This window comes from Chelon labrosus (assembly GCF_963514085.1).
Source record: "Chelon labrosus genome assembly, chromosome: 19".
NCBI classification, from domain to species: Eukaryota; Metazoa; Chordata; class Actinopteri; order Mugiliformes; family Mugilidae; genus Chelon; species Chelon labrosus.
The window spans coordinates 9,400,608-9,425,496 of record NC_140352.1 but is presented as its reverse complement, the minus strand read 5'-3'; the positions used below and the strand labels follow the sequence as shown (position 1 = coordinate 9,425,496).

At 42.5% G+C, this 24,889-nt stretch overlaps 2 protein-coding genes across 3 annotated transcripts; one reads left to right on the top strand and one right to left on the bottom strand.

Annotated features, from left to right (window-relative positions):
* The first annotated feature begins 90 nt into the window (after window positions 1–90).
* On the top strand, window positions 91–14,114 carry polr3e (polymerase (RNA) III (DNA directed) polypeptide E). 2 transcript variants are annotated; one of them, XM_084568115.1, is made up of 21 exons: window positions 91–485; window positions 1,450–1,557; window positions 2,412–2,462; window positions 2,579–2,656; window positions 3,718–3,833; window positions 3,941–4,023; window positions 4,217–4,324; window positions 4,649–4,698; window positions 4,796–4,915; window positions 5,760–5,845; window positions 6,352–6,396; window positions 6,481–6,572; window positions 6,765–6,885; window positions 6,993–7,074; window positions 7,175–7,234; window positions 8,212–8,369; window positions 8,467–8,528; window positions 8,609–9,069; window positions 11,811–11,888; window positions 12,805–12,927; window positions 13,037–14,114. In XM_084568115.1, the coding sequence occupies exons 1-21, from the start codon at window positions 384–386 to the stop codon at window positions 13,091–13,093; spliced, it is 2,241 nt and encodes a 746-aa protein (XP_084424241.1). In that variant the 5' UTR covers window positions 91–383; the 3' UTR covers window positions 13,094–14,114. The 2 variants fall into 2 exon arrangements, with proteins under 2 accessions (XP_084424241.1, XP_084424242.1); XM_084568116.1 differs by having other exon boundaries at window positions 357–582.
* A 1,112-nt stretch (window positions 14,115–15,226) lies between these two features.
* On the bottom strand, window positions 15,227–23,104 carry LOC311504444 (cerebellar degeneration-related protein 2-like). The gene is made up of 6 exons (XM_084567542.1): window positions 22,892–23,104; window positions 22,142–22,254; window positions 20,667–20,815; window positions 20,418–20,582; window positions 18,157–18,370; window positions 15,227–17,827 (listed from the first exon to the last, which is right to left on the bottom strand). The coding sequence occupies exons 1-6, from the start codon at window positions 22,971–22,973 to the stop codon at window positions 17,225–17,227; spliced, it is 1,326 nt and encodes a 441-aa protein (XP_084423668.1). The 5' UTR covers window positions 22,974–23,104; the 3' UTR covers window positions 15,227–17,224.
* Between the last annotated feature and the right edge of the window lie 1,785 nt (window positions 23,105–24,889).

Sequence of the window (24,889 nt, the reverse complement as noted above, 5' to 3'; positions counted from 1 at the left end):
CAAATATGCTGACTCAAATTAAATTTTAACTAGTCATCGTTACCTAGGAGCCATCAGGTTACAGTGTTTTTTAGATCATGTATTACTGTATTTATTTTACAATACTAATTTATTCTCAAATAAATTTTCACCCATTGCAGTGTGTTTAATATTATGACGTATTTCGACACGTACTGACATCAAGGTAGCGTGGCCGAGCGGTCTAAGGCGCTGGATTAAGGCTCCAGTCTCTTCGGGGGCGTGGGTTCGAATCCCACCGCTGCCAGACTTTTTCTCTTTTCAGTGTCACTATTAAAACATTTTTCCATCTTGACGAATATACATTATGTGGAGGAATATTGCGACCGTTAACTGTGGTAATTGTTAAATGACAAAAAGTGGCCATGGACCCGCTGTGCATTGTGGGCATGGACTCCACCCCACGTGTCTGTGTGGATCACAGTCAACATGGTACTCTCAGCAGCAGCAGCAGCAGCATACTTCATGTGAGTTGGACTGTACTCCTGCTCCCCTGCGCACATTGCTGGACTGTCCACAGATCACACGGATGAGATAGCTAAAACTGTACTGTGAAGTGTGCAGGTGAGACCTCAGTCTGCTCTGGTGTGGATGCAGTTTATAAACGTTAAATCAGGCCCAGTGACCGTTATTTTTAACAAGCATGTGTATGTTAGTTAGCTAAGCTAGCTTATGCTAAGCTACAGTTGCCTGGCTAGGCTAGCTACCAACGTCTAGGCTAGGGACTACCGGCTAGCAGCCTGTTAGCTAGTATCGTCGATTATACGTTTGTCAACAGGAATACGAGACATTTAACTTTTTCACGATTTTCCCGACTTATTTATCTCGTATATGTTTTTGTATCGGAATAAAAAAAATAAACCGCCGTGTAGCTGTAGGCCCGTGACAAGTGGCTGGAGGGTTCAACTGCTAGCTTGCTAATGAAGCTAACGCAGCCAGAAAATATGACATCTTTTAACGTGTAGACGTCTGTAATCGGTGTTATAGTAGTCTGAAGTGGCCATTTAATGTGTAAGCCACACATGATGTTTATTACAAACTGTTTGCTTCAAGGGAAGTTATTTAATATCGATTACAAAGTCTTACATCATGTGAGTGTTGTTACCTGGCTGTGTCATTGAAAGCATCACCTGACAGACTGCATGATCTTGATGATCTGGCAGTCCAGTAAGTAAATTTCCATGTGGAAGTTGGTTAATTTAAATAAACTTTTAAGGCTAATGATCTAATACACACACACACACACACATATATATATGTACTGAACTCTGATGTTGCCATGATATGCCGTGTCATTTTGTACTTTCTGCACCAGCTGCCTGTAATCTGTTCCCTTTTGTTAGTCAGATGGGTGTAGCCGCCCGGTGACAGTGACAGAGGTGTGGAGCTGGATGGAGAACGCATTCCTGTAACTCAGCGTGTCTTTTTCAGGTTGGATCCCTGAGATCTTCTGCCGGGCTCCTCTCCTGTGTCATCGCCTCTCGCTCTGATCACATCAACATGGCCAGCGGGGACGACGATGACCCCATTATAGAAGAGGTACCCTGACTCCCTTTGAATGTGACATATGGCTCCTTCTGAACTGTTCAAAAACACGTGTGACATGCACCAATAAGCCACGACATTAAAACCGCCAACCGGAGTAGTGAATAACGTTGGTGATCTTGTTACGGTTTAATATTCTTCTGGAGAACCTGGCTACTTTGATATGTAACACCATCTGAATATTGTTACAGACCATGGCAACGTTATAAGGGGACGTTGCTTACATCTTGAAGCCATCTGTTCTCCAGATACAGGCACCCGACGCTCCATGTATACTAAAAGAAAAACTGATTTATCAGACCAGGCAACCTTTTTTTCTTTTGCTCTGTAGGCTTTCTTTTTGCAGTTTGAGCTGCAGTAGCTCATCTGTTAGCTCAGACCACTTCAGATCAAGATCTCGATCACCTCTGAGGACGAAAAGTTCACATGCTACCTAATCTATCCCACCCTCTGACAGATGCCATAATAACCAGATTATTACTTGACCAGTGACTATGACACGACTACGGCAGTCATAATGTCATGGCTGATCGGTGTGTATAAATATTTAAGACCTTTATTGTTCCCAGCCGTGCGATTACTGAGTGATGCCTACAGGAATAAACCACACAGTAATGTGTCATTTACTATTATAGAGAAGTTTTGACACAGTTTGATTTGTTAACACGAGTCGTTGTGCTGCAGTCTGAGAAGAGAGATCAGACGAAACACGTGCAGCCGTCAGAAACAATCTGTTGGACAATACAAGTTTGTATTTGTCCGACAGTTTTGTCAGAAATGTTTTTTTTTTTTTTTTAAATGTTCCCGCTCTTCACACCAGCTGATCTGTGTTTCTGTTTTTCGTTTAGATTGATGTGTACCTTGCCAAAAGCCTCGCAGATAAGCTGTATCTCTTCCAGGTGAGCTTTTCCTTTGTTGTAAACAATGCAGACGAGTGCAACTTATCTGTAGCTTGATGTTTGATGTTCAAAGTGTCATGAGTGTCTCTCACTAATCTACTGTTTTTCTGATCCAGTATCCCGTCCGACCAGCCACTATGACCTATGACGATGTCAGCCACTTAGCGGCTAAGATCAAACCCAAGCAGCAAAGGGTAAACGTGCTCTCATTTGTTCTATCAGAGTTAAAAATTGTTGTTTGTGTCATTTGATTCCTCTGCTCTGCAGCGATTCAGCAAACAAACCCTGTAACTCCAATTATTGTTTTAAAACAGTCTGAAGAGAAGTTCTCTCCTTCTGCAACGTTTTCCGGTGTCGGGCCGTCACTTGTGATTCTAGTTTTTGTGTCTTTGTCGTGCACGATTCGCACTAGTCTGGCTCTCGTTGGCATCTTCGACCTGTTCGACCTGTTGATTCAGATTAGTCTTTTGATGAATGATGAATACAGACTAGTGCCACCCGTCGGTTGTGAAGAGTTGTTTCCTCTTGTGTGGGCACAGATTGATTGTCATCTGTCCGTTCACTGTGGTTTCTGTGGTGTGTTCAAGTACCACTTCTGTCAGCTTTTGTTGCTGGTTGTTCACTGATGTCGGTCCTGTGTCTCCCTGCTTTTAGCGTTATTCTCTCATACATTTAACGCTGTGATGTTTCTTTACTGCTCTCATTAATGCTTCTGGCAGAAACATGAACGGTACTTGACTGAAAGTTAATTGTGGGTAGGTTTTCCTCAGATGTTTTGTTGTTGCTTCTTTTCTAATTCTGAGGTGGTTCTTGTTAATGGCAGTGCAGCAGCTTCTGAACTATTTGAAAGTTTCCCCAGAAAAAACTTAAAAGTTTCTGTATAGAATATTATTCTTTGTTCCTTGATAAAATAAATAAATAAATAAATAAATAAAAAGTTAGACAAGACAAAAAGAAGCTATACATGGTGATAAAATTAACAGCAAATACAACCAACAGACCAGAAACTTTTTAAAGTACGGCTCCGATCCAAGACATAAACAGTTCTCTCTCCTCCTGGGAGAAGATACAGGAGCTTGAAGACGCAAACAAGACTTAAAAACAGTTTCCAAACAGTATTTTATCAACTTATTTTGTTCTTTTACTCTTTTATTAGCACCCTATGAGCACCCTATGTGATTGAATATTCGGACAGCGAAGGCTTTTCTTGTTCTAAAGTGTTTTTCACGTATTGTTCGTACCATTTGTTTCACAGGTTGAGTTGGAAATAGCCATGGACACAATGAGTCCGAACTACTGTCGCAGCAAAGGAGAGCAGATAGCCTTGAACGTGGACGGCACGGGTTACGACGAAACCAACACCTACTCGACGTAAGTCTGCAGTTAAAACGTTTTATTTGATTGTCTTGAGCTGAATAAATTAAGTGGCTTTATATATATATATATTTTTTTTTTTTCTTTTAACTCTTCTTCTCCAGAAAACTGATGGACAAACAGACCTTCTCCTCCATCCAGGCCACCACCAACACCTCCAGATATGCAGCTGCTGTGTTTCGCAAAGGTCTGAACTGATAAACGGCTTCAGCGCGTTACGTTTGTGATTTGTTTTCCTGTAAACACTCAAAGGTCAAAGTCCTCGGTTTATTTGTTCGTCCATACAAGCCACTTCATGACATGCTAACATAAATTAAACATTGATTCAGTTGATTCATGGTCTTGTGATTGTTTTTTTTTATGTGTGTGTGTGTGAACAGGTGAGCTTCATGTCACTCCTCTGACGGGAATCCTTCAGATGAGGCCCAGCTTCTCTTACTTGGACAAGGCCGACAACAAAACCAGAGAGAGGGAGGCTGCCAATGAAGGTGTGTCTGTTTGTTGTAACTTGTAAAATCTTTATTGAACCCAGTTTAAATAAAAATGTTCTGTTTCCATCATCTCTAACATGAAGATTTGCTGCTTTTCTTTGTTGTAAACTGAATCTATTTTGGATTTTTAATATTTTTCATGCAAGTCAAGAATATTTAAATATCAACAAGACACCTTGAACAGTGTAAATGTGCAATTTTAGTTTATTTGCCTTCTTTCTTGCGTATTTTTCAAAATAAAATTAATTTCTTGAAGAGTTTCTTAAGGATTTGTGGCTTAAATATTATAGTACGCTGAGGTGTGATGTTTTGTGTCTGCAGGTGGAGACTCCTCCCAGGATGAAGCTGAAGAGGAAGCGAAGGCCATTACGGTACAGGCTTACACACACACACACACAAACTCATGACTACATGGCACGGCTTCATTTGTCGACGGGAACTCATCGTTTCTTAAAATGTCTGCTCCAGGTGAGGTTTGCTCGTCCGGAGTCGGAGCAGGCCCGACAGAGGAGGATCCAGTCGTACGAGTTCCTCCAGAAGAAGCAGGCAGAGGAGCCCTGGGTCCACCTGCAGTACCATGGTGTCAAGGTAGAGGGAGCCCTCAGCTTAATGAACACGTCTGAAACGTAGGCTGTATATAAATATGGACAAGCGTCTCAACTTCCTTGCATTGGCCAAACTGACGCTATTTTCCCGGGGATATGGGGAGCGCCAGAGTGATACTACACTCTGCTCTACCTCCAACAATTCAATCGTTATGTATATCTTGATCATTAACCTGTATATATGGTCTCATCTGTACATAGGTTCTAATCTGTAAATATTGTCCATATGCTGTACCATACTTATTTACCATAATATTTATGCCACGTGCACTTACTGCCTATTGCACTTCTGGTTAGATGCTAAACTGCATTTCGTTGCTCTGTACATGTACATGTGTAATGACAATAAAGTTGAATCTAATCTAATCTAATCTAACAATTACAAGAAAATGTTGGCTTATACACTGTACAACTCTCAAGGTCCCACAGGATCGCTTTACGGAGCGGTTGGCATGGCAACTGGTAGTCGCCGCTATGTCACATCCTGTTTCTGTAGCGTCAACTAAAATGAAACTTATCCAAAAAAAACTGACATTTGAACATACATCAACATTATATTAACTACCTAAAATGACAGACACCATCCTTGAAGCCCAAGTCCCGCCCACTAACATGTAGGGGGTGGAGCTTATGACCTATACTGCAGCCAGCCACCAGGGGGAGCTCTACTTGCTTTGGCTTCACTTTTGAGGAGCTGTTGCGCCGTCCATCTTTATACAGTCTTTATTTCTGAATGTATCTGATTTCATGACGGGTCAAAATATAAATCAGAGACTTGACAGCGTGCTGGTGCCATAAAACATTTCCTTGTGTTATTGAAAATTCAGGACGGACGCTCGGAGCACGAAAGGCAGTACCTGTTCTGTCAGTCAGCGGACGCCTCGGAGAACTCTGAACTCGTCAAAAATCCAAAGTGAGTCTCGACAAATGGCATTTAACACAATTCACTGGTTATGCTCTTGCACTATAGACTCTGTTTGCTGTATGTGCAGCATCAAATCTGCTCAAAATACAACAGAAGAAGAATATTTATTGACACTGAATTCATACAATAGTAGAAGATCCACCCAGATGGACCCACAGTGTTGCTGCACACTTCAATTCATATTTTCAAACACTTAACTGATTTTTTTTGCTACCTCCATGTTTCTGTCCCTCCTGGAAACTTCATATTTACCCCACGTGGGGCAAACATGCTCAGACAAAATGGATTTATTCAAATTAGAGAGAAACGGATGAAGTGTACATGGTTTTTAGGAGCTAATATTTTTCTTCTGAACAGATTATTAAAGGTTCCTCCTGATCAGACCAGTGTGTTCTGATATTGGTGGTTTACATGAAGCAGTTTTATTCTTTAGATTTAATTCCTAATCCTTGTCTCCGTATGCGCTCACTGACGTCTCGTTGTTGTTTTCTCAGGGAGTACCTGGCGATGCTGATGCCCCCTCTGGCAGAGGAGAAAGCGTAAGCATCCCTCAATCTTCAGAGGTTTAAACACAATGAAAAAGTTGCTGAGGTGAATCATTAACATAAATTTTTTGCCTGTAGCGTGAAGCCTGTTGGTCCCAGTAATGTTCTCTCCATGGCTCAGCTCCGCACTCTACCGCTAGGAGAGCAGGTCAAGACCCTGATGAAGAATGGTAAGCTTAGAAAATAATGATCACATGTCAGATTGAAGGAGTAGATAGTAAGATCACCAGACATGACATTAAAGCTTTTTTTTTCTCAGTTAAATGATGATGAAGTTCTGTAAACTGTTTCTAGTGCGTTTTAGTTTAACTGTATCTGTGTTATTATCTTTACCACTCACCCCGGTTCCCTCTCCTCTCCAGTTAAAGTAATGCCGTTCGCTAACCTGATGGGCCTTCTCGCCTCTGGCACCGACTCCACCTCAGTGCTGCGCTGCATCCAGCAGGTGGCGCTGCTGGTTCAGGGGAACTGGGTTGTCAAGAGGTGAAGCCAGACGTGTTTTTATTAAACAGAATCCATTCACTTGTTTGTGGGAATTGAGTGGGAGGATTAAAGTGGTTAAGGTTTTTTTTATTATTTTTCATTTTTAGTGACGTTCTGTATCCTAAAAACACCTGCAGTCCGCACAGTGGCGTCCCCGCTGAAGTGCTCTGTCGTGGCAGAGACTTTGTGGTGAGCTGCTGTCTCTGTTTAATTTTCCCTTTTTATTGATTTAATATGTTTTCCTGTGTGGTAAATAGTGGTAAAGTCACAATGACTCTTCTTCTCGTAGATGTGGAGGTTCACTCTGGAGCGCTCGGTGATGAGGAAGGAGATCACGTCCATCATCAAAGTAAGGACTTCGAGCTACACAACATAGGCACCTGTTCACTCTTGGCATTAAAATAAGTCTCGAGCCACCGCTTAAAAGTTTTGTGCTCTATAAGAAAATAAATACAGATATAATGTTGGGTATAGTAGAATAGTTGCCTCAAAGCAATGGATCGCTATTCACTGCTGTTGGTTGTGTGTGTGTGTGCAAACCAACTTGGGGACATTATACAAATTGTAGAACAGGAAATATCACTCAGTATTTATTTATCTCCACCCTGACATTATTTTCGAGACATGCACAAAGCTCAGACTATAACTCGAACCCTTTAAGCGTCAATATGCAGAGTAATCTCACTGCAGAGCTGTGTGCGGCGGTTAAAGTGGATTACACACAAAAATGTATGTGACTTAGACATGTACCACCCACCTAGACCAGACCAGGCACCCCCCACCCCATACCAATGACACTCCTTGATGGCAGCAGCCATCCCCAGCAGGGTGCAGCCTGACACAGACACACACACAAAAACAACTAAAAAAAAAAAAAACACATGAAGAACAGCACAAGGTGTTGACCTGGCCTCCAAATTCACTAGATCCCAAACTGATCAAGTATCTGTGGGATGATCCACAGAGGACCCTCCCCTCAAAGACCCCCACTAACAACATCCGGTTACCAGACACCACAGGACACCCTCAGAAGGACCATGTCCATTCTCTGATGAGACACAGCTGTTTCAGAGGCACAAGGGAGACCTACACAATATTAGGATCATAATGTTATGCCTGATCGGAGTACTCATTAATTTAAGGCTCATTTATTAGATTAGTTAACAGCAGGTCTGTACTGGGCCTTTTAAATTGCCTAGAAACAAGTTTCCCAGTCTCTTCACTGGAGCAGGATTTGTCTTTAAACACTTGTACCGTCTCGCTCGAGGCCCCAGTTGTTTGTTCACCGAGGTAAACAGGACCGCTTCTTCCCTTTCCCTCTGCCAGCTTCCTCCAGAGGATGTGAAGGAGTTCCTCGAGCATGTGTCAGCTCCACGCATCAACCGGGGCTGGGAGTTCCTGTTGCCCACCGATTTCGACTTCATTAAGAAACACCCAGATGTTGCCCACAGGCAGCACATGCTGTGGCTCGGCATCCAGAGCAAGTATGTTAAACGCTGAGAAGCAGGAATGTGAACCATCTCACCGGGGATGCTGAAGTGCTCGTTTTCATGTGTAATCTTGTTTGTCTTTTCTACGAAGGCTGGAGAAGGTGTTTAATTTCTCTAAAGAAGACTTTGTGCCAAAGAATACCTCTCAGCCTGGTGTGTACTGAGTTTAATTCACCTTTTAATAGTTAAATAAAAACTCTTGCTCCAGCTAACGTCTGCGTGTTGTTTCCTAGAGCCGGTCCACGTCAGCGGGGAGCAGCGGCTGAAGATGGCTCAGGAGCGAGCGCAGGCCAACCAGCCGTCGCTACAGAAGGACCTGGACACCAGGCGAGGAGGAAACGGCGTCCACATCAAACAGGAGCTGGCGGACGAGCCGATGGACACGTCCTCCTCCTTCTCCTCCTCCTCCATCCCCAACGGTTCTGTTAACGGTTACCCCAGTGCCACCTCCCCCGACTTTGATCACACTAACGGCAACGGAGGGAGCCCCGCCAACTCGCCGTCCCCGGAGCTGCAGGACTTTGTGATAAATACTTTCCGAAAGCATTTTGTACTGACGCTGAACGAGCTAAAGAGGCTGTTTAACCTCCACCTGGCTTCCATACCGGCGGGACGGAGCGTGTTCCCCTCCATCTCGGACCACATGCTACAGGACGCCATACTGCACTGCCAGTGCAAACAGATAATGGTGCCTGTGAGTATCAGAGAGGGAAATAATCACAGGATTTATGAGGTTGTGGATGTACGAGTGCTCAAACAACACCAGAAATATTCGCTCAGTCATCGTCTAGTGGCCAAAAAAGCTGCAGACCAGCTGATCATCATGATTCAGGAGGCTTAGCGGCGTTGGGCCGTCGTCAAGCATCTGTGGCACTTATTTTTTTTTGCATTGTGTCGTGACAAACGTTGGCGCGAGTCTGACGCCGGATGTGGCATTTCAGACTCAGATACAGCATGTGAACCTCAAACCACACACTTTTCATGTTTTTCATATTCATCTCTCGTAGAATTAAAGGGGAACTGCTGTTTTTTACAACCTGGACCTTATTTCTGGCATAAAATACGATCGTTTACTCACCCATATAACTATTGTGTCATTTTGAGTCGTTCGGACGATATTTAGATCAGCGTATATCCATATAATGGGAGTGAATGGGGCACCGAAACTTGTTCATTTCACCAATATTTTGTTATGATACGCTAGTGCTATTCCTCGTTGAGTCCGGAGTTGCCTGTAATCTATTCACGGACGGTTTGTTGTTCTTTGGCCAGCTGTTCCTCTCTCTACCTCCTTTCAACGAGCTCCTCATCCGTATACTCTGGCTCAAAACGGTATGAACGTCCATATCATCCCCAGATGATGATAACAGCTAACTGCGGACTCAACGGGGAGTAGCGCTAGCGTATCATAACAAAATATTGGTGAAATGAACAAGTTTTGCGGCAGATAATGCGTTTTTTAGAGGCTGCGTTTCGGTGCCCCATTCACTCCCACTATATGGATATTCGCGGATCCAAACATCGTCTGAATGACTCAAAATGACACCAAAGTTATATGGGTGAGTAAACGATCGTATTTTATGCCAGAAATAAGGTCCAGGTTGTAAAAAACAGCAGTTCCCCTTTAATAACTTACAGAACAACTGATTGGCATGTTTCAGGAGAGAGCAGCTCTGTACGATGGTTTGTAGCTCTTCCTAGCCTCCCAGCTAATAGTCGCTCTTCTTGTTTCCCCTTTTGAATGATGAATACATGCCCGGTAGTTCTTGGATGTTGGTTTTGGTGTGTCCGTATCTTAAATTCCTTCTCTAAACCCTGCACTGGTGACCTGAAATATAAACCTGGAAATCCAGTTTAGGTGATTTTTCTCACACCTCATCAATGCAGGCATTCATCGGTTTGCTCAGTAAATCGGTGTCGTGGAGAAATGGGCTAAACGCTGCGTCACAGTTAAATAACATTTTCTGGTAATTCGGTGAAGAATTTGTTGAGAGGATTTGTAGATTAACTTGAGTCTGTAAAGCACGCCGTTATGAAACCGGTGAAGATTACGAGAATGCAAACCCGGACGTTATATATGTAAAACCGTACACTGTAACACAGAGCATGCAAAGCAGCAGGAAACCATTGCTTCAACGACACAATGGCCACATCCTCTGTTGAGGACACGCAGCCTCGCTCTGCAGTGTAGAGCAACAGGATGTGAACGAGCCGCTCCGTTCAAGTAACAGTTTATAGATCAGTGCTGCAGCTGATTGATTAAGAAACCGCTCAGATCACAGTCTGTGTTTTCTTCTGGTTTTGAATCAGGCAGCGACTTGTTGTTGCGTCACGTTGGTTGTTTTTTTTTTTTTTTTTTTTTTTTGGGAAGTCTAAATGCGCTCTAGGAAAAAGCTTCACCTAATTAATGTGAGTTTCCAAAACATGTCCCTGTGTGTCAGGAGGTGGTTTAACGCTGATGTCTTCAAGCGGCCTCAGACCTGAGCGCACAGGCCTCCATTCGTCCTCTGACTCACCTGCGCTCCAGGGTTTTGAAGTGCTGAGATTATTATCCCTGCATCTCGGATTAAGATCTGCTGCTGCGCCTCTTGTTAAAACTGCGCGTGGCGGCTGAATAAGGTGGATTTCTCGCCAGCGGCTTGAATACGAGTATTGGTTTTCTCTCGCCGAGTAACGACATTAACGGTCGTTTTTGCTCGTGAGCTCTTTGTTGCCCGTAAAGGAGCCGGTTCGCTGAAGCAATGCAAACCCGGTTCTCGTGTTTCACTCGGGTTTCAGGACCAAACCTGATACCTCTGTGTGTTTGTACTCTGGGTTTAATATAGACCTGTGTCTATGAGTTCACCTTAGTACCGGTGTTTTTCTTGGTGTGGTGTTTGCTCACAGTGGCAGGGAGAGGCGTGGTCCGTGTTACATCCTTTTGTTTCATTAATCAGCCCTGTCCCGGCTTCAGGTCTTATCCCGTCTGCATCCTTGACGTTAGGAGATTTTAAACACTGGCGTGGCGGGGAGGAGATGGCCTCGCGCCATGTTTGTTGCGTAAGCGATTATTGGCTTCGAAGCAAAGCTCATTACTTCTCAACGAGGGGTTAAGTCTGGAGGTTGCTCGCAGGGCAGATCTGGAATCGGGTGACTCGCCGCCCGGCGCTGCTGTAGGCGTCGGCGTTGAGATGTCCGGCCGTTCGTAGAACAGCGCCGGGTCAGCGGATGATCCCGGTTTGTGGTGCTCAGGGTTTCAGACAAAGCCTGTTCTTGTTTTGACTCGACATGTGTACGACAAATCATGAGAGAGAAAGTATAATTTGTTGAATAAAATTACACTCCCTTCCATCGTTTATTAGCAAACACACACACACACACACACACTCGAGATTCAGGCAGCGTCCCGGTCAAGTGATGCCTTTTAAACATTTCTGTTTCCTCCCTGTGTTTTAGTTTCCTGCTCAGAGCACGGCAGCCCACGATGAGCAGAAAGTATTTGGCGTGTGGGAGACCGGAGACGGCTTCGACAAGGTAAACACTGTCATCTCAACATTCACGTCTGCTGAAACACACCACAGACCACCACGTCAAAGGCAGCGTGCGCTGAATTTCAGAAACCTTACGCGGCGTGTTTCAGATGTCTGGGCCGTGAGTGGTTTAGCTGCAGCGTAGAAGTAGGGCACGGTGGCGTTTGTTTTTCCCCCTTGTAAGACTGAGTTTAATAATGGTTTTCAGTGTTGGTAAAAGGGAGTAGGATGAGTTTCCTCTGTAGTTTGTACAAGCTCAGACTTGGGGAATCTGGCGAGGATGCGTTTTGGGCGTCTCATTGTACCGTGTATAATGACAATAAAGGCTTTCAATTTTCAAAACCTGTAGGTTGACCATATTAGAGTTTAACTGGGCTGGTAACGCCTCGTCTTGTTCCCTCATGAGGAACTGGAAAATATTTCTAGGGAGAGTGACGTCTGGATGCTTAGACTGTTGACTTCACATAAGCAGACAGAAATGGATGAAAGTCATATTCGTTGTTTGGTTTTAGTGCTGAAACCTTTAATAAGTTATGGTGTTGACAAGGACTTAATCAGATTTTCCAATAACCAATTAACTGATCTGTACTCTTCATGGATTAATTGCTGAGATTTGAATCATTACTGCTTTTATATGAGTCTGTTAGCTTAGCATCAAGGCTGGATACGCGGGGCAGCTAGTTACCACTTCACTTGTTCAGTCTGTGTGAAAACCAGAGTGTAGAACTAAATATTTGTGGGTTTAACGTTCGCTATGCGTGAGAGCATTCCTTGGCTGCTGCTTCATGAGATGTGTTTGCTCCAAGTGAACCTGCAAACGGGTCGATCTTCAGATTCAATGAGCGCGCAAGAAGAGTATTGATCTCATTTCCTATAAAAGGTCGAACCGTTCTCTTAAATCAAGTCCTTCTCTCCCGCAGCACCGTCGGCTGCTCTACGAAGTGTTCGCCAAGAACTACCGGGTCAGGAGGAACATCATACAAGCCAGACTGGGACAGGAGTTCGGAGACGTGTCTAAAGCCGACATGGACCGGCTGCTGAGCGTGAGTCGGGCGCCCGTGCACGGGGGAGGGGTGGAGCTGAACATCGACCTTTAACCTGCTGTTTGACCGATCTAACCTGTCGTCTTGTTTTTTTATTTTTTTATTTTAGGAGTGCTGCAGCAGCCACGCAGGGATGTGGTACCTCAAGGGAACGATACAGTCCTGACCCCGAGAGCCTGCCCCCCCAGCGGTCACCGTCAGCTAATCAAATCCTCGACCGGGTGTCCGATGGGAGGGCAGTCGAGACGTGAGAGCCAATCGCAGCAGCTCGTCCAGGGACGTCGTCAGAGCCGGGTCGACTTGGAGGGACGTCAGATATCAGCCGTCTGCTCCGAAGCAGCCGGAGGATTAAAAAAAAAATAAAAATAAGAAACTGACAGCTGGAGACTCTTGAGAAGAATAAAAACTATGAAGAAATGGCGAGATACATATAAATATATAAACACGGTTTATCAGTTTTTTTTGTTTTTGCGTTTTTTGACGTTTGATTATGATCAGATCAGCGACCATGTTTTACTTCATCATCGACAAAGACAACATTGTTTAAGGTCTTTTTAATTTCACACACAGATTCCTTCAGATCAGATTTTTTGCTGAGGAAAACCAGCTGAGTGCAGTATTAAGGAGGCGTTGCTTGAATAAAGACAAGGAATTGCCAAACTCATTGAGAGAGAGAGAGAAAAGGGAAAGAAATATGAAATAAAACATGCTTTTGAACTGGACCTGGAATCATATGTGGCTTTTCCCCACGCATCCTGATTCATCAACTCTGAAGAACATTAAATGACGTTTGCTTTTCTTGGTTGAATGTAGAGATCTTCAAATTTTTGTTTTTTGGACAGATTTTGATGAGAGTCAATAAAGATGCAATTCAGTATGAAAGAAAATATCTTTGTCATATCTTTATGCTTGTAAAACCTCACAAACGCCAGACCCAAGTTGTTTCGGACCTTCTTTGCGGGGGCTGTTGCTATGTTGGTGCATCGCCACGTGCTGCTATCTCGATCCTCCCGTCTGAAAGTGCCTCTGCCTCACAAGGCGTTCAGGACAAACTCCCACCCGTCACTCACTGAAATACTTCCAGCTGTAGAGATGTGAATGAGCGGCTCAGCTTCTCACAGTTTTACATGAAGTAATAATTAGTTTTTTTTCTTTTCATTATTTTGCCCAATAAAGTGTAAAGTCGACTTGTCTGATGTGTTTTGTCGTCACTATGGGGGGAAGCGTTCAGTGCATCAAACAGAAGCTTTTTAATTATTTTTTATTAAAAAGAAAGATATAAAACTCAAAGTTCTTTGTTATTTAACGCTTTAAGTGTGAAGTTCATGAATTGTTTCATCTCTGCAGAGGTGGTGTGAGCTTCCTCCTGGTCTGTACATTCATGGTGAGCTGTGTCTTTATTAATCTGATGTAGGAGAATATTTATATATACTAAGAAATCAAACATGTCCTGTATGATGTACGATCGGCCACAACATTATGACCACTGACAGGAGACGTGAATAACATTGACGATCTTGTGACAATTCAATGTTCTGCTGGGAAAGTTTTGGACCTGGCATTCATTGGTGTGGATGTTACTTAGACATGTAGCACCCACCTAGACCAGACCAGGCACCCCCACCCCCATAGCAATGACGCCATCGCCAGCAGGATGCAGCCTGACGCAGGAACACGCACAAAAACTGTTTAGGAACAACTCAAAAAAACATGAAGAACAGCACAAGGTGTTGACCTGGCCTCCAAATTCACTTGATCCCTAACTGATTCAAGTATCTGTGGGATGATCCACAGAGGCCCCTCCCCTCAAAGGCCCCTCACTAACATCATCCTGTTGCCAGACACCACAGGACACCCTCAGAAGGACCATGTCCATTCTCTGATGAGTCACAATTGTTTTGGAGGCACAAGGGAGACCTACACAATATTAGGAAGGTGGTCATAATGTTACGCCAGCTCAGTGTATATGTGCTCAGTAAGGAACATCTGCGTCCTCACGATCTGTTTCTACCCAGTGAATGTGGGTTGTCGCTCCATTTCTTTATCTCTAACCTCCAAACTATTATCTTGCATGTTCAAGTTTCCTCAATGAATGTTCATACTTCACCCATATGTTCCCATGTTTAACCCTAAATGTTCTTTATTTGAAACTATTCCCACATAACTAGTGATTCCCATTCTTTCCCGGTGGCGCATGTCAACCGAACCCATCATTTATTTTCTTGCTGTGTAATGATAAAATGTTTTGTTTAAAGTTTAACTGCATTTTTATAGAAGATCAACTCAACAAAGACACCAAACATTGTTCTTGGCTTGCTTCGTGTTTTATGTCTCAGAGCAGTAACATCAACCGTGAGGTCCACTCCTGAAACAGGTAAAAACACATCGTACATACACACACACACACATACAGACGTACTGCAGATTATTCAGGTCTAGAATACGAATGAAGGAGGAGGAGTAACATCGCACTTAACTACATACGGCAGAAAACATAAAGTGTCAGAGGAGCATTGATAAATAACGCCCGTGCAACTCTAAAGTGCATCTCGATGTGATCTTACAAACACAGTCTTTAAGCTTCGACGAGGACACGAACATCAGGCAGCGAAAGCAACAGGAGTGCTGCGAAGAAAGGCTTCTAATCATCTTCGGGAAGACGTTACGTTACATTACAGATCTTTTTTTTTTTTTTAACTTCCCTTTCTACTATAACATTCACTCACAGCCATTTAACCTACCACGCTACAATCAAGTATAATTTCAGAGATATGTTACAGATATTTGAGCACCTTGAATCGCCAGCTTTAACTTCTGATAATAAACTCCTTAGCAAAATAAACTTGCATTGATTACAGGCAAAACTATCGCCAAGAGTTATTATTTTTATACATATGTTGAGAGAGAGAGAAAGAGAGTTGCAAAAAAATAAATTATAAAGTATTTACATGAACTCATAACAGCGCAGTAAACAAAAACAAACAGCAGCTACAGTGAATAAATTCTATTTTATGAATCCCTGATTACTTTCTTGGAAGTTTCCTGGAAAAAACAAAAAAGAAAAATATACTTTTGGTATAATTACAGGAAAATAGAGAATTTGAATTTAAGCAGTTTTAAGTTATAAAACAATTAACCTCTTCGCCTTTACGGCACTTGGCTTATTGTTTAGCTGCCTGGCCAGCAACTTTATTGCTTTTGATTCAGTCTCGCTGCCATCAGAGCGTCGTTTTCAGCCAAAAAACACACCAGCTGTAGTCTGGAAACAATTACCACGCAGCAATTCGGAGCATTTTGCGTCTAAAAAGGGTGGAGGAGACCAAAACTGGAGCAAAAAGAGCCCCATATTCATCAGGTGGGTTTATAAACAACTCTAATGATATATTGCTCCATAACTGTTGTTATTATTAAGAAATTAGCAGCTCAGGCAGGAGGCAGCGATTTCCCTGAAGAGGAGGTGGTGGTGACCAAAGATGGAGAAAATATATTAGCTCGCTTTTAGCTCCATTTTTGGTCACCACCACTTCCTGCTTACGGAAACAGAAGAGCCAGTGTGGACCCTGTATTTATCAGGAGGCTTCACACGTGACTCTAAATGGACGATAGTATTTGTAATGGATTTATCAACCATGGTAATGTGTCAATGTTTACGTCATAAAATAAATTTAAGCTACGATTTTATCTTCTTTCCTTAATGATAATATATAAATTTGGGTTTTGAACGGTTAGTAGGATGTTTTTTAAATTGACTAAAGCGATAATTAATGAATCAATACGAGTGAAATTCAATAATTGTAGCTCTGAAGCTTTGCATAAAAGAAAAAAGATATTTAAACGCATGATTTCAATCTAGACAAAGTATTCTCTCTTCATTTTTCTATAATTGATCCAAACCAATATTCACCAGGACATTTTTCAGTGAATTTACAACGTTACAATTTTCTTCCAGGAAACTGCGGGACCCACAAAATAAAGTGTCTCCAGCTCTGGGAAAAAAAGACGACAGATTATTCCCCAGAAATGTTTGAGCTGGTTCGTGAACTGGGTTTTACAAAGTGAGGTAGAGTGATCGCACAGTAGAGACGACGGCGTCAGGCACTGCTGTTTCTGTGCAAAATGAGCTAGTGGTGTTTTAGCCTCCTTGTTCCTGCATCACTCTCATCTCTTAACCCCCATTCACCATTTACTGGGCAACAAAAAAAAAAAGTCTCTCCAGAGAGTTGCTCTTTAACTGGAAGACATTAATTAATATTTCAGCTGGTCTTTTTTTGTTTTTATTTTTTTTATTTAGAAGCATCTAATTTAATTTAGGCAGCTCTTCACCAGCTGAGGGTCTCCCCCTGTTCTCAATCAGGTCCTCTTTGGTTTTCTGAATGCGGGAGAAAATCTCCCTAAAAAGTTCCTTGTACTCTGGCTGGTGAAAGTCGTCCTCAAAGTCCTCCATGCCCGTCAGAGCGGGACAGGAGGTGGCGAGGGACGCAGTTTGGACGGACTTGTGGCTATGCACGTCCTCCTGCGGCCCCAGGTGGCAGCGGCGCAGCAGCTCGTCGTACTTCACCTGCAAGGCACTGTACTGGGCGTCGACCTCGTTGAGCAGCGAGATCCCGCGGTACTTCACCACCTCGGCTCGGCGCACGCAGGAGCACTCGTGGTCGTAGATCCTGTTGGGGGAGCCGGGCGTCTGCGTCACCTTCATGAGCCGCTCGCTGCCCCAGCGCTTCAGGACTGCGGGGGTTTTAGCCGCAGCTGCCTCTCCGTCGTTCTCCTCATCCGGGTTGAGGAACACCGAGTCGGGCAGCAGGCCGTGGATGACGTCCGGACCGATGGGTCTGGTAGAGGACTCTAGTTTCCAGAGCTGACGGAGCTCCTCAGCCTCACGCTCCAGCTCAGACACTCTAGCCTGATGAAGAAAGAAAATTTATTTAAAAATCAGGTGCCTACTGCATGTTGGGGAAAATATCTCTTCAGGTTGAAGCCACTCAATCTCATCAGAATGTGAGCCTGATAAAATTACGTTTGGATTTCATCATGGGGCGTGTTTCAACCAAATAAACACATCTGCACGCAACTGGAATCTACCAGGGCATAATCAGTTTTCATCGGAGCGACTCCAGACCAACTTTGGGGGCGGGGTTAAGTTCAGACTGGCTTCCACACTAATAAAGACGTATTATTGTTTCATCTGGAAACAAACTCCAGTGAGGTGGGAGACAGATCCGTCAGACGTACCTGATATCCCTCCATCCGCGACAGCTGCTGCTCCAGCGCCACGTTTTCCCCGGCGAGCATCTCGGCCTCTCGCTCCGCCGCCTCCCTGCGAGCGCGCTCGGCTGCAAACTGGGTCTGGAGAGTACGGAGGGAGTGTCGCAGCGACGCCTGCTCCTCCTCCTGCCACGACGCGGCAGAGGACTCGTCCGAGTACTTGTCGGGGTCATTATCGTGCCTGCACAGAGAAGATTATAAACAGTTATTTTTAACATGACTAACGACAATAAACTCTTGTCAAGCAGACGACGTATTAAAGGAACAGAGTTGTGCCTGCTCATTTTCTTGCTAGGAACTTGTTGCAGTAAAGTCTACTAGTGCTGACGTTTGCGGCGAATGGTTAATAGTTTATTTATTTTGTAATGTGGTTCACTTATTTTATAATATGTCAGAGGAAATTTAGCGCGTACAGTAGCTTTGCCTAGCATTCAAGCACAACCAAGATGGCGTCGACCGTGCCTGCCCACTTTGAGCTTCAAAACTACCAATATAAAAAAGCCAGTCAGAGGACATTGAATGGAGATTAAGACGTATGGGAAAAAAACTATAAAGACATTCTGTATTGTAAAGACATGTATTGGACAAGACCGTGAGGTAGTGCAAAAAGCTGATTTATTAGTGCAAAAAATAAGATTGTTTCGTCAGCTGTTCCCGTCTATCTGTTATGTAACTGTGCAGGCTGATAATTTGCCTTATCTATGACGTGTCTGATTGTTAATGAGAAAAAAAAACAAAGCGACGGTGAAAGAAAAAACCCTCGGGAGGAAAACGGTGACAACATGTGACAAAGGTCAAGAGTCAGGTTCAGTTTTATGACACCGAAGGTCTAAAACTGTTTAAATCAAAGATATTTATAAACTACATGGAAATAGTGACGGGAGTTAACAGTATTTTTGTCTTATGCTACATATTTTACAGCCTCTATTCATCCTGTGTATTTCTGGATTGCAGTGAAGGTGAAGCAATAAACATGTGAAAACAGGAAGTAGCGCACACTAAGCAAAAAAAAAAAAAATCAAGAAGTTATCAGTTGTACCGAGGAATGTCAATTAAAACGTTGGGACATGAACTTCGGCTCAGACTTTGACCTCCTGCTTTCCAACCTCGCTGCTCTCTGACTTCAGTCCAATGTCTTTAACAGCGACATTTCCATCTGACCTGGATGTTTTGAGGGCTAACGGGATTACACACACACACACACACACACCGCGGAGACTAAACTGAGGCAGTGAATGATGGACTCTTACTCTCCGGGCCAGGAGGAAGTGAGCACAGCATGAAACATTCAGACTGCTGCGAGGTAGACGTGGACGGCTGCCAGGATTAGCACACAAAGGGGAGAGCTAAAGCCGAGAGGGGATTAGCTGATTTCCTTCTTGAAGCTTATAAAGAGATTGACAATACAATTAGGGTTAATAAAAAAAAAGGGGAAAATGAATGAAATTAAACAACAACTGCAACCAGTTAGCTTAGTTTAACACGACACTAGCGGCGATAGAGCGACGAATCAATCAAGCTAACGCCCAACATTTGGCGCTACACGTTGTAGCTAGCTACGCTGAGCTTTGTTTTGTCGTAGTGTGAGTGTTGAACAAATCTCACTAAGTTTTGTACTGAATAAACAAAAACACAAGATGTTTATAGGTGTTGGTAGCTGGGTTCAGAGTCTGGCTAGCAGTTTCCAGTCTAAAAGCCAAGCTGAGCTAATCCTCTCCCCGTTAGCTTCATACTTAGGGATATGAGATCTTTTAATCCAACTCTTTTCAGGGAAGTGTGTTTCAAAATGTTGAACTGTTGCTTTAAACTGCTTGTCATATCTAACAAAAAGTAAAAAAAAAATACTTAGCATACTAACTAAACAAGCTTAAACATAATTTTCTCCTTTATTTCTTAACAAATGTCAAAACGGTTGATAATTTATCGAAAACATTTAGCTTTAAAACCTTCTCAGTCTGTTTTCTTTGGTTAATGTACAATTACATAAAGCTGTTTAAACAAGGAATTTGGCCAATAAACTTATTTTATTTTCCCCATGTGTGTAATGTGCAAAACTTTTATTATTTTTAACCCTTTCGTTTTGAAGTTTTGTCAAATAATCCCCAATAATTTAAAGTAACTGAATTAAAACAGATAAAAGCAGCACATCCTCGCGTCTGTCAGTCTAAAATCAGCCGATGTTTTGCTTCAACTCGACTGCTCATTTAGCGAGCGCAGCCTCCTTTTACCTGTTTTGCAGCTCCTGCAGGCAGGACACGCTCTGAGTGCTGCGAGGAGGCCACCTCTCTCTGTGCGGAGGCATTCGAGGCGGACAAGGACTCAGCTTCAGCTCCTCCACCTGCTGCTGCAGCTCCTCCACCTGAGTCTGCAGCAGCTCCACCGTTTCTGTCAGCCTGCAAAGACAAAGCAAAACCTTAGAAACCTAATAATAAGGAATATTTTGGCTAGACTTTTTTTCCCCCCACTCGCTGTCTTACCCCTGGATCTTCTGCTGGGCAGTCCTGTTGTCCACAACCAGCTTGTGGTTGCTCTGCTCCAGCTCTCGGGCCGACACGTCAAGCTGCTCGTAGACTTTAGCATGTTGGTCGTTGACCTGCCGCAGGAGGTCCACCTGCTTCGTCAAGTACTAGAAAAGAAAGAAAGACATCAAGTGGGCTAACATCTCTTAAAATTAAAGAGATGCTTCACGTTGATGCAGCAAAGAGAGTGTGAACAAAAAACAAATGAAAACACTCTTAGACAGATAGGGTTTACTTTTAAAACAGGAGTAAGAGAAGATGCATGATGAAAAAACATTTTTCCTGGAGCATAATGGCCAACAATTAAAATGCAAAGAGACAATTAGTTTATTTTTGGTTCTCAGTGACACATAAATGCCTCTAATTGCCTCCTTTCTTTGAGAACAGGTTATCTTATCAGCCCCCTGCAGCCAGGACACTTTGAACCTTTCCACATCTAATCAGCTGGCTTAAAAATCAACACAAAACACACCGAACATCAACTTCACAGCGCACAGAGACACCGAACATAAACAGAGAAAAAAGTAAATGAATAACACGCGTCAAAAGTTAAACAGGTCGGCTCCACGTTCAAGCGGTTTTCATGCTTCGTTAGACGCCACTTTCACGCCAGAGTAGGAGTAACAGTTAATCAATCGTAAGACGGGTCACAAGACGTCACAGAGGTCCAGCTCAGGTCTTAAAGAGATTAATCGTGTATATCAGTCATGACAGGCAGGGATGGATTTAGATCCAGACGACTCAGACTGACCCCGTTTCTGTACATTTGTATTGAAGTCTAATAGAAATCATGAGTTTGTACAACAAGACACAGAGAAAGGATGGCAGCAAAGAAATTTCCGTCCTTTCCTTTCATGCAGGCCTGGACTTTTTTCATAAATACTGACATTATTTTGCATAAAACCGTTCAAGCTGTTCCCTTTGTCAAAATTCAACCTTTAATCTCAATAAATAATGCTTTATTTTTACCTTGACTACAAAGAGTGCTGTGTTTTCTTACATTATCTTGTATTAGTGACCAGTTCTGGCACCTTTTTACTGAATTTCATCTTTAAAAAAAAGGAGATTCTTTTGTGTCTGAGCAGTAGTGTCTGCGGCGTTCTTGACAAGGTGAAAGCTGCCCCGTCGGCTTACAACAACAACAGCAAAAAGCAGGATGTATGTCGTCAGTTTTGGGACAAAAACATCTTTAAATACTAACGGATCAATTCCTTCCATCTGGATTTGGCTTGGACAACCGTAGAGGGACAGATTAATCAAAAGTGAAACTGGAGGAGCACACATCCACCCAAACCCTGAGGAAATTAAAGCATGTTGTGTCTTGCTTTTGCGCCAATCTGAGGCTTTTTGTGTAGCAGCTTCAGTTTCTGTCGACACACTTCAACATAAAAAAGAGGAAATCCGTCCTTCAAAACTCAAAGGCATGTCCTCACCTCGATCTCCTGCAGCTGCTCCTGGTTGGTGGAGTACATCTGCTGCAGTCCCTGCTCCAGCTCCCTGTTCCTCTCCAGCAGAGTCTTCCCGAGCTCGGCCGCCAGCTGCAGGTCTGCAGGGGAGACCGTGTGAGGAGGAAGCATTGCAACTTGTGCTCCAAGTCTCACAGATGCAGGCATGGACACCTCACAAGCAGCTTTGTGAGGTTTCGATTTATTTGCTGGCAGGAATCCAGTAGCCCAATTTGTTCTTCTATCTTTAGACGCATTAAAGCTGTTTTCTTATAATTTTACCTGACAGCCTTGCATCATGTGGCTTTCTTTTCACTTATTAAATTTATATGGTCAAGTCATACAGCTCAGACAGAGAGGGATTATTCAATTTAAAGCCACGTCCAGACAAAGCTTTTCTTTTTTCACATTGCCGCATTTGTGAGTGTCCTGCTGACACCTGTCTTTTCTTGCATCTTAAAAAGAACGCACCAAATTCACCTTGAAACACCCAGTAGACTAAATGACACCTTGATTTAAAAAAACATATATATATTACAGGCTGAAAAAATCTTAAAATAAATTAAATTGTGTGCACCTGCAGGACTCATTATTATACTCATTAAATATTATAAATATATCAGCTGTAATTCCCCTGAAATTGCTGTTAAACCAGCATTCAATGTGTTTTTTCAATGTATATATATAAATATATATTTAATTAAGGAGTGAGACACAAAGACTGAAAGGAAATTGTACCATGTTCAAGGTCTTGCTTGTCGTACCACGGTTCCTCCTCCTTCAGCTCAAATTCCTCCTCCACAATCATGTCTGTCAGCATCTTCTCCACTCAGATAAAATCACTCACACTCCTCGAGGCTTCCTTCCATCTTTAAACTTGACTAAAACGACTTTAACAACCGGAGACAAAGCGGGTTCAGGAAGCGTCTCTCATGCCTGCAGCCGGCACCGGTGTGCGTTCATCATCGGACAGACTCACGGACACATCACCACTGATGAAACTCGGCTACGAACGGGCTTCCGGCTTGGGATTTTCAGAATAAGTGTGGCAGTCCGCCTCACTTCGACAAACGTTTAATGAGTTTGCGAATAAACGTTGGTTTGGGAAGAGTTTTGATGTGCTAATATTTTAAAAACAAATTCTCTAGCATACGTTTAAATCTCGTTAATTCTTATTAATGATTACAAAGTTGAAAATTGTCATTTACTGTTAAAATTTAATTCTTAAATTAGATTAAACTGAACTAAAATGCACAAGAAATGAAAGTTACTGCTTTTATAAGATAAAATAACATAAAATAAGAAAATATCAACAATGATAAAGGTGATGTATGGTATAATCCCACATAGATTTATAATAAATTTGCTATTGTACACAATAAATATTTTATCAGTATTATCTATTAATTATTAGATTATATTATTATCTAGAGCATAATGTGATATCTACAGTAGGTGAACGTGCAGTGCATGAATCAATATCTCAACAGAGTAAGTAAAAAGTTGTGCATTTAAAATGTCAGTGAAATGAATCAAAATTATATAAATAAATAAATAAATAAATAAAACAGCCTACCTTTTAAACAATTAAGGGTACGTGAACGGTGGGACTGAGTAAACCCACCCCCAAGGCTAAAAATAAGACCATTACTATGAAAAATAATTTAATTATTTTTGTAATTTTTGTAAATTTTTAACAACGTATCAAACAACTATATTTATATTAAATTCAGTATTTTGTGAGTATGTGAAAAGGTAAAGATAAACAAATAAATAAATTAAACTCAACAACTGAATGACTCCTTTGTGCTTTTATTTTGAAGATTCGACTCGCAGTTTCCGGCGTTGATAGTCGCTTTGACATCAGCCCACCACGCCTTCTCCTCCATGGAAACAGCAGCTGCACACGGTCACGGTCACCACACGGGGGCGACAGAGTAGACATCCCAAGCGGAGCTAATGTTTGCATTTTATTCAAAATAGTTTCAACCTAATGCGTCATGATTTTGAAGTTGACGATGTATTTTGTAAATTAAGTGCTGATTTGAAATAAATTCTGATTGTTAAACAAATGTAGCTGTGTAAAAGCAAAATGTTATAATATAAAATATAAAAATGTAGAGGAGTGCAGTATGAGTAGCAGAAAGAATATACACATACCATAAAACCAAGTTCATACAACCCTACATAGTCTTTCTCTGGTGAATGCAAATTATAATTGTATTGCTGATAAGTCAGGTCACTGCGATGTGTGTTGCATGTATGATTTTTCATCAGATGGTGGCAGTGTAGGTTCAGGACTTGACTCTGCTCTCCCTGCTCTGCACAACATGCCAAACATGAAAAGTCTTAATTTAAACCAAACAATCAAAACATTTTGCACGCGCTCTGATTTACAGTAAATTATTAATCTGAATACATAAAAAGGCACTCACCAGATCAAATAGTTTAACACACAACCGAGTTCACAGCAGGCGTGTCAGATTTCAGCTCAGTTTTCAGGCAGATGAAGACATTCTCCAACACTGGCTGTTGTCTTCTGGGGAACACGCTGCCAGACAGATGATGATAAATGACATGATCGTTGTGAGCCTGATAATGATGATGAGTATAGCTTCGGGCTCTTCATCTTCTCTGTCTTATTACATTGCTTTTTCTTTGCTTTTTAATGAAAACGTTATGTGAAACACTTAATGTAGTTATATTGTGGTCTACAATATCCTCATTACAGAGCAA

What these genes read in the sequence shown, in the direction of transcription:
- polr3e (XM_084568115.1), top strand. Translation starts at nt 384, where the DNA reads ATGGACCCGCTGTGCATTGTGGGCATGGACTCCACCCCACGTGTCTGT. An exon ending in GAGGGAGGCTGCCAATGAAG is followed by an intron (nt 4,325 to 4,648) that starts GTGTGTCTGTTT and finishes TTGTGTCTGCAG; the next exon opens with GTGGAGACTCCTCCCAGGAT. An exon ending in AGGAAGCGAAGGCCATTACG is followed by an intron (nt 4,699 to 4,795) that starts GTACAGGCTTAC and finishes TGTCTGCTCCAG; the next exon opens with GTGAGGTTTGCTCGTCCGGA.
- LOC311504444 (XM_084567542.1), bottom strand. Translation starts at nt 22,973, where the DNA reads ATGCTGACAGACATGATTGTGGAGGAGGAATTTGAGCTGAAGGAGGAG. An exon ending in AGCAGCTGCAGGAGATCGAG is followed by an intron (nt 20,816 to 22,141) that starts GTGAGGACATGC and finishes TTTCTTTTCTAG; the next exon opens with TACTTGACGAAGCAGGTGGA. An exon ending in GCCCAGCAGAAGATCCAGGG is followed by an intron (nt 20,583 to 20,666) that starts GTAAGACAGCGA and finishes TTGTCTTTGCAG; the next exon opens with GCTGACAGAAACGGTGGAGC.